Raw genomic sequence first — 9,687 nt, 5'->3', positions numbered from 1 at the left:
GCTTCAAACATAAAGATATAAAACTGTATTTTTTTGTGAAGAACCAACAACAAGTGGGACACAATCATGAAGTGGAACGAAATTTATTGGATATTTCAAACTTTTTTAACAAATAAAAAACAGAAAAATTGGGCGTGCAAAATTATTCAGCCCCTTTACTTTCAGTGCAGCAAACTCTCTCCAGAAGTTCAGTGAGGATCTCTGAATGATCCAATGTTGACCTAAATGACTAATGATGATAAATAGAATCCACCTGTGTGAAATCAAGTCTCCGTATAATTATTCAGCCCCCTTAAGTTAATACTTTGTAGCGCCACCTTTTGCTGCGATTACAGCTGTAAGTCGCTGGGGGTACGTCTCTATCAGTTTTGCACATCGAGAGACTGAAATTTTTGCCCATTCCTCCTCGCAAAACAGCTCGAGCTCAGTGAGGTTGGATGGAGAGCGTTTGTGAACAGCAGTTTTCAGTTCTTTCCACAGATTCTCGATTGGATTCAGGTCTAGACTTTGACTTGGCCATTCTAACACCTGGATATGTTTATTTGTAAACCATTCCAGTGTAGATTTTGCTTTATGTTTTGGATCATTGTCTTGTTGGAAGACAAATCTCCGTCCCAGTCTCAGGTCTTTTGTAGACTCCATCAGGTTTTCTTCCAGAATGGTCCTGTATTTGGCTCCATCCATCTTCCCATCAATTTTAACCATCTTCCCTGTCCCTGCTGAAGAAAAAGCAGGCCCAAACCATGATGCTGCCACCACCATGTTTGACAGTGGGGATGGTGTGTTCAGGGTGATGAGCTGTGTTGCCTTTACGCCAAACATAACGTTTTGCATTGTTGCCAAAAAGTTCGATTTTGGTTTCATCTGACCAGAGCACCTTCTTCCACATGTTTGGTGTGTCTCCCAGGTGGCTTTTGGCAAACTTTAAACGAGACTTTTTATGGATATCTTTAAGAAATGGCTTTCTTCTTGCCACTCTTCCATAAAGGCCAGATTTGTGCAGTATACGACTGATTGTTGTTGTTGTTGTTGTTGTTGTCCTATGGACAGAGTCTCCCACCTCAGCTGTAGCTCTCTGCAGTTCATCCAGAGTGATCATGGGCCTCTTGGCTGCATCCCTGATCAGTCTTCTCCTTGTATGAGCTGAAAGTTTAGAGGGACGGCCGGGTCTTCGTAGATTTGCAGTGGTCTGATACTCCTTCCATTTCAATATTATCGCTTGCACAGTGCTCCTTGGGATGTTTAAAGCTTGGGAAATCTTTTTGTATCCAAATCCGGCTTTAAGCTTCTCCACAACAGTATCTCGGACCTGCCTGGTGTGTTCCTTGTTCTTCATGACGCTCTCTGCGCTTTAAACGGACCTCTGAGACTATCACAGAGCAGGTGCATTTATACGGAGACTTGTTTTCACACAGGTGGATTCTATTTATCATCATTAGTCATTTAGGTCAACATTGGATCATTCAGAGATTCTCACTGAACTTCTGGAGAGAGTTTGCTGCACTGAAAGTAAAGGGGCTGAATAATTTTGCACGCCCAATTTTTCAGTTTTTTATTTGTTAAAAAGGTTTGAAATATCCAATAAATTTCGTTCCACTTCATAATTGTGTCCCACTTGTTGATTCTTCACAAAAAATTACAATTTTATATCTTTATGTTTGAAGCCTGAAATGTGGCAAAAGGTCGAAAAGTTCAAGGGGGCCGAATAATTTTGCAAGGCACTGTATGTACAGTATGTGTGTATATGTGTGTATATATATATATATATATATATATATATATATATATATATATATATATATATATATATATACACGCATGTGTGTTTATGATTACAGGATAGTTAATTTAAATATATGCCAAATATGTAAAACAAACACATGAATTTATCATTTTTTTATATTTGTGATAGATAGGTGTAACATATGTCCATATATGCAATTGTTTAAATTTTTCAATATAATGTATTACAGAATATGTACATATATAAAATGTTTTATATTTTCATAAACAATCATATATCAAATGTCCCTATGGGATTATGTTAATGTGAACTTTACCAGGGTGTTTGCACCTTAACTTGATTACATGTGACAGATTTGTTTTCCCACAGGTTTTTAAACTAATGTGGAAAAGTCAGTGGTTTACAGTATATGTAACAGCAATTTATTACATCTATAAAATGATGGCTAGTCTTAGAATTAACATCAGTGAGACATGTTATTTTAAAAATCTCTTGTTTTTCTTTCGTTTCCCACCACCTCCCTCCCCTATTTTTCTTACCTCCCATCGTTTTAATCTGTTATCCATTACCTGGTAATTGTTTCAGCAGATATCTGACCAACACCCTTTTTGTCCTTTTCACAGGAAGGACATCTGTGCAGCCATCAACATGCCTTGTGAGACTCTGGGTCTGTCCCATGTGGCTGGGATGTGTCAGTCGCATCGCAGTTGCAGCATTAGTGAGGACACTGGCCTCCCATTGGCCTTCACTGTAGCTCACGAGCTAGGACACAAGTAAGGTTGCACTGCACACACAGGCACACACATAATATTGTCATAAAGAAGTTGTTCTCTTCTTTCTAGCCAGTGACAGTTGGTTATTCTGGCTGAACTGATTGTTGCTAGCAGATTTTATCAGCTGTATCAAAACTAGCTAATTAAGCTGGCACTCTTTTGCTCATTACTGCTATTTTATCACACTTTCAGCCTTTTAATTAAACCCTTTGGAATTTGTTCTCGAGGATTTTTTTGTGCTCAAATGACTTCACAGTAGACTTGGTAATTAAAGGATATAAATGGTGTTTAAAACAACAGCGACACAGAAAGAAACAAAAAATAAAACAAAATAACGTGTTCCAAAGGTAATCACAAGACACGGGGTAAAACTTGCTTTAAACCTTCCAAACAAATTATATTTTAAATAACCTATTATAGTATTTAATTGGTATTTGAAAGCACATGACTTACCCAGGTAATATAGTAATTCTGCATGTGTTAAAGCAAACCAATGAAACCCATAATCAAAATTCCATGTGTATATGAAGGAGTGTGTATATTATGCGATAACAGCAGGGCCAGTCCTGTACATCCTGGGTCCTTAAACAGGATAATCTTGCGGGCCCTGCCTTACCGTGGATTGACAGAAATGTAATCATAGAACCATCTACCATATGCATTTATAACCCTTGTGCATTTTATTTGCACCTCTAGAAATATGATGGGCCACAGTTCCTTTCCAAATTAAATTCACCCACTGAAACACTCAAAGTAAAACTGACTGACTGCTATTTTTACTTACTGTTTTTGTCTGAATGCTTAGTGTTGAAAATGTAAATTCCACAGACTGTACAACTACTGTTGATATAGCAGAACGACTAAAGATTCTGCACAATATTGTAGTTTGATATTATATTTATTTTTATTATCTAAACACACATTATGAAAAACTACCCATGTAAGGTGCAAAACAACTTCAACACAACACAAATCACTTTTGTGGGCAAAATTAGTCCCACTTGAAATTAGAGTACACATATGTACACACAGTTACATTTTCCAGCATTGATAAAGACATAGAGGAAACAAACAGGAAACTTGCTAGCTTTAAGATGTGTCAACTTGATGATGGGCCTGGTATAAAAAAAAAAACATGACCATTTGTCGTGATTAGTTGTTTTTATTATTTTGAAGACTATTCGTTTAAAGCATTATCTTGATCTTGATTATAACTAAATAATACATAAGGTCAATTTGTTGTAAACAAAGAGAAATGATTAATTTACCATTGGCAACATATTGTTAACTTAGCAGCATTATCTGTTGTGGTATCCTCTATATCTGAACCAGGAGTTACAGTAGAGTCATCTCTAGCTGCGTGGGACAGTTACCAATTTTGAATCAAACAAACGTGATGATCCTCAGTTGTCACTATAAAAGACTGTCAGTAGCTAGCACTACATTAGCAACAACAAGTACCAATTCACTGTAGATATGTAACGTAGGTTTGCCAGGTCAGAAGATCAGTCAATTCAGCAAATGATGCATGAGTTTGGGGCGCCCTAAGCAGCTGCTTAGTTGGCTTATAGGAAAGGCCAGATCTGGATGACAGGCTAGTTAACCTGAGAAGTCCTTTGGACTTGGCATGGTTTATCCTGTGAGGATTTGGGTGCACTGAGGTAAATGGTAAATGGTAAATGTACTGTACTTACATAACACCTGTCATGTCTTCCGACCACTCAAAGAACTGTCAAATGTCACGTTCATCCAATTCACACACATTCATACATAGGTGGCAGAGGCTGCCATGCAAGGGCCAAATGCTCACCCGAAAGAAGCTAATCATACACACACACTCACATACTGATGGCACAGCCTTTGGGAGGTTCAGTAATTGCGTATCTGCTCTACCAAACTAGCCCTATCTAAGACATTGGATATTCTTCACATTCATAATAAGCATGGATGAGATCTGGGGCCTCATTTATAAAACTGAGCGTGGAATCACATCAAAATCTTTAAGATCATAGCAAACGGTGACATAAAGGCTAAAAAAACAAACATCACAGTGTGAAGTCATGCTGGGGATGTTGAGACAAGACTAAATATGCTGTTTGGTGGACACAGTGTGGGCAATACAAATGCCAAAAAGTAATTAGAGTGGCACCATGTGGTGGATACTGTGAATGCCTCAGAAAGTAGGACTGTCACCTATATAAATAAAAGTTGTCCGACTTTAAAGTGAACGCCAAAAAGTGCGTAGCCTTACACAGGTGGTGTTTGTGCCACAGCTTTGGAAAAGGGGACATCAGAGCTCACCCCCCTTGAAGAGAAACTATCAGGAATTTATGTGGGAATCCCTCCTGAGTTAAGTGGTGGATGGGCACACAGATGTATAAGACACATGACGGGATGACACAGTTAGCTTACATAATTTGTATTCCCTTGTTTGCAATGAGAGTAAATCAAATGCATTAAAAACGTGTCTATACATTCATGTGCAAAAACATAGTTTTAGTTGCTGTCTGGGGACAGGGGTCAGGTTTGGGTCCAACACAACCATCAGTGTCGGGGTAGAGCCACATTCCTTTGCTGTGGCATTATGTTACACATCACACACTCTAACATTTAGGCACACCATTTAGGGCTTGTATGACATTTTTCCTCTTCTGGCACTGAGGCAATGCTATCTGCCGTTCAGAAGTCCGCTCTACAACAGGCAAGGTGTCACTTGCAAGGTTAGTGGATGGTTTAGACACTGCAGTAGAGGAAAATTCGTACCTGGAAGCCAGCCATCACGGACAGCTTTGGCTTTAAGTCTGCGCCCAACATGCTGTGTCTCAACATGAATGAGTCATGGCTTGTCCCAGGCCACCAAGCCACTACATTCGTCAGTAACATGTCCACGTGGCATTTGATTTTTATGTACAGCTGCGACAAACCAATTATACCTCCTAACATGTCAGGCATAACATGGCTAAAGGTTGGCTGAGATATCCCCTGACATGTCAGCCAATCCCCTTTGAAAAGGACCGGTTGCCAGAAGTGGCATGGCTTGGTTTATGCGGCTTCTCTGTAAAGTTGGGCTCAATATGGCATAGAGATCCAAGAGAACAGCTTGTGGAAGTCAGAACTGGCTCATAAGACACTCATCATCATTGGCCAGTAGAGCTTGCTGGTCCCTGAAGATTCGCTCCCTCCTTTTTTCAGTTTTCAGTTCACCACATCTTCCAACACTTACAAATTAGCCGTTGTGTATCATTACACATACTTTTTATACCCACCCATTTGATTGTATTTGAAAAGTTACAGGTATGGGAATCACCCTGATTGTAAATAATAAACTTTAACTTAACTATTTGTATAGCACATTTCAAAATACAGTTACAAAATTCTTTACGTAAATTGAAAAGCATTTTGTCGTAAAGTTCTTGTGCACTCCAGGAAGTATCAATCAAACAGGTGTTTGTTTTTTGATTTTAAGAATGGCTTTTATCCATTTTTGGAAGTTAACTCTCAGTCACAGTCTGCCCCTCCCTCATGGTGTGATTTCTTCAAGGTATATGCTAGACCAAGATTTTCTCTGATATGAGATTTGTGTTGTAATAAATGTATTTATTCAAGGATATTACTGCATGCAACTGGCAACACTAAAATGTCTAATTTCATCATTAATGTTGTGAAACTGGTGAAGCAATTGTCCATAAAGCAAGATCCTATATCATACAGACACTGAGTCTAGCTAGCTGCTAACAGAGCTTCAGAAAGCAAAGTGGTGTTTTTTTCACTCTCTGAAACAGCCTTTGACCGAGCATAACATTACACCAGCAAGTAATTTATTAATTAATAAATACAAAAGCTAAGTTTCATTTTGTAGTTTATGTATATTCTGAATACACATTTATGCCTAAAGCTGATAAAAAATGCGAGCAATCTTTATAGCTTTTTAGCTAACGATTGCTAGCTAAAATTGAGAGGCCTGATGATATGATCCTCTTCAATGTTAAATGTGGTGAAAACAAGCTCAGTGTTTAGTTGCTATTTAATCAAATGTTGAACCTCAAAAACATTATGCAAAAGTCAACTCGGTTGTGACTGTAAACCTCATTATCACTTTTTCTCATTAAAGAAAACAAATCAGACTTGCTGTGCAAAATCCCATTTTGTTAATGGAATAGTAATTTTCAAAGCATATATAAAGGCTGAATTTATCTGTTGAAACCACATGTGTTATTGCACACCGTAGCTTTACCTTGAAGTATGTGTTACATGTTGTGCCCACTCACTTTAATTTCCCTCTGTGTGGGATGTGCTTTTATGTCACAGCTTTGGGATTCAGCATGATGGCAACGGTAATGACTGTGAACCCATTGGGAAACGACCTTTCGTCATGTCTCCACAGCTCCTGTATGGCACCTCCCTGCCCAGGTGGTCACGCTGCAGTCGCCAATATATCACCCGCTTCCTTGAGTAAGTGCCATACATGCTTTTTGACTTAACTGCTGTCACAACCTTTTGTATGAGCTAACTATGTATTGAAGGATAAAGAAGAGATCAGGGTGTCTGCTAATACCAAGCAGTGATCCAATACCAGTGCTCTCCAAATTGAACATCTGTGTAATACTACCTTACTTAGTTGAACTCATTGGGATCAATCATTTTATTGGTGGATGTGCACTGTATTATTATTTTGTTGTGGATTTTTTTATTGTAGGGGGTGTTTTTAACATCTATATACAAATAAACTAATAAAATAAAAAACATTCTTATATAAGGTGACAAGAAGCTGTAGCTTTACATTATGACAAGTATGTTTATACAACAATGGTTCTTTTTAGGCTAGTGCATAACCCAGTGTAATTTTATTGCCGATAGTTTGTAAGGCTGCAGTGTAAATTTTTACCATATCCTGACCTGAGGGCAGACACACCATTGTGTTCAACTTGTCTAATACATGTAACACACAGTTCGTGCTGTAGAATTACTGGTGTTTACACATACAGACCTGAGCTCAACACAAAGCTGCTGTGAACAATAGTGTTTAGATTTGCCGTGGTTATTATATAATCATAAGTTGTTTTTCCTCACAAATCAGAACTGACCTGCTAAACTACGTTTGTTGCTCTGTGGGGTTTTTACTAGGGCTGCACGATTAATATAATGTAATTGCAATCGGAATCTTAATCACGATGTCATTATGTGCAATTACATAACTGTAAAAACTGCAAACTCTCAGTTAGCACTGCAGTCTGCTCATTATCTCTGCCCACACGGGGCTTTCGCATGTGCCCCTAAAACAGATAAGTACGAACCACAAAAAGTAATTTATGGGCAGTGAGCGAATAACGTTAAAGTCAACAACCTACCGTAACCCCCCCTCCCAGCCCCACTGTTAATTGTTCAAAACATATCTGGACTCGCCACTGGAGCACTGACAGAAATGCAGGTTGCTCTGTGACAGAGACTTCGGTGACAGCTGAAGCGGTAAGACAGAAGAAAACAGGGATAAGATAAAGAAGGTTTGGCTTTGGATCGCTGGGCAATGCAGTTAACTTAGCTGCATTGCTACCTTTTGTTTATCAACTTTTCATAAAGCCGATGTCAGTCACTTCTCGTCAACCAACAAATCACAGCCTGGATGGGGCGGGACATTAGAAAAAGTTTGACGTGCTGCAGCAAATAATTAAATGTTGAACAAAATGATTATTGACAAGTTAATACTTAGCATTAACTAATTAGAGACCAATATAGATAATTTTGCTTGCACAAGGATTTAATAAATAAAAACAACTCACAGAAATGAAACAGCTGTAACTGGATTTAATATTCGACTAGTGGTAAAATAGTATACTACTATTATATAAAATTATAATGAATATAGTAATTATTAACATTATACTAACAGTATACTATTAACTGAACATTATACTCTTTATTTAATCTTACAATATTATACGCATACACTGATTTACACTAGTTCCTCCTCCAGGTTGTGGATAGAGCCTCTGCACTGGACAGATGTAGATTTAGATCCAGGATGCCAGTGTGCCAATATTTTCTCCTTTTAGTCACCTCCTCTGTAGAGCAACACGCACGCCTTGTTCTGTTTTACATCTGTTTTACTAAAGTTATTGTTATAAATATACTACTAATAACTTTGTTCAAGATGAGAAAACACATTTCAAAATATCCGTTTTTTGTGCATTTTCCTTGACAATCAAGCAAGTAGACTCGGTACCATTTGTTCCATTATGATCGAATTGCAATATTATCCAGAATAACTGCAATATGACTTTTTCTCCAAATTGTGCAGTCCTAGTTTTTACTGCTATCTGAGCCATTCAGAATTGATAGAGCAGCAGCTGCATATACAGTCATGGCCAAAAGTGTTGGCACCCCTGAAATTTTTCCAGAAAATCAAGTATTTCTCACAGAAAAGTATTGCATTAACACATGTTTTGCTATACACATCTTTATTCCCCTTATGTGTATTGGAACAAAACAAAAAAAAAAAAGGAAAAAAAGCAAATTAAACATAATTGCACACAAAACCCCAAAAATGGGCTGGACAAAATTATTGGCACCCTTTCAAAATTGTGGACAAATAAGATTGTTTCAAGCGTGTGATGCTCCTTTAAACTCACCTGGAGAAAGTAACAGGTGTGGGCAATATAAAAATCACACCTGAAAGCAGATAAAAAGGAGAGAAGTTGACTTAGTCTGTGCATTGTGTGTCTGTGTGTACCATACTAAGCATGGACAACAGAAAGAGGAGAAGAGAACTGTCTGAGGACTTGAGAACCAAAACTGTGGAAAAATATCAACAATCTCACGGTTACAAGTCCATCTCCAGAGATCTAGATGTTCCTTTGTCCACAGTACGCAGCATTATCAAGAAGTTTGCAACCCATGGCACTGTAGCTAATCTCCCTGGACGTGGACGGAAGAGAAAAATTGAGGAAAGGTTGCAACGCAGGATACTCCAGATGGTGGATAAGCAGCCACAAACAAGTTCCAAAGAAATTCAAGCTGTCCTGCAGGCTCAGTGTACATCAGTGTCAGCACGAACTATCCGTCGACATTTGAATGAAATGAAACGCTATGGCAGGAGACCCAGGAGGACCCCACTGCTGACACAGAGACATAAAAAAGCAAGACTACAGTTTGCCAAAATGTACTTGAGTAAGC

General features: G+C 38.3%; 1 protein-coding gene across 3 annotated transcripts in view; it reads left to right on the top strand.

Moving 5' to 3' along the window:
* Positions 1-9,687, top strand: part of LOC123959365 (A disintegrin and metalloproteinase with thrombospondin motifs 7) — a 98,122-nt gene that overhangs the window by 37,768 nt on the left and 50,667 nt on the right. For all 3 annotated transcript variants that reach the window (XR_006822279.1, XM_046033373.1, XM_046033374.1), the window contains exons 7-8: positions 2,368-2,517; positions 6,826-6,969. Coding sequence is in view for 2 of the 3 variants with exons in the window: in XM_046033373.1 (XP_045889329.1) it covers positions 2,368-2,517; positions 6,826-6,969 (294 nt within the window). In the remaining variant the exon portion in view is untranslated. The remainder of the gene's footprint in view (positions 1-2,367; positions 2,518-6,825; positions 6,970-9,687) is intronic.

This window comes from Micropterus dolomieu, linkage group LG20 (assembly GCF_021292245.1).
Source record: "Micropterus dolomieu isolate WLL.071019.BEF.003 ecotype Adirondacks linkage group LG20, ASM2129224v1, whole genome shotgun sequence".
Lineage (NCBI taxonomy): Eukaryota > Metazoa > Chordata > Actinopteri > Centrarchiformes > Centrarchidae > Micropterus > Micropterus dolomieu.
Note: the sequence above shows the minus strand (reverse complement) of the source record. Positions and strands in the feature narration are given on the sequence as shown.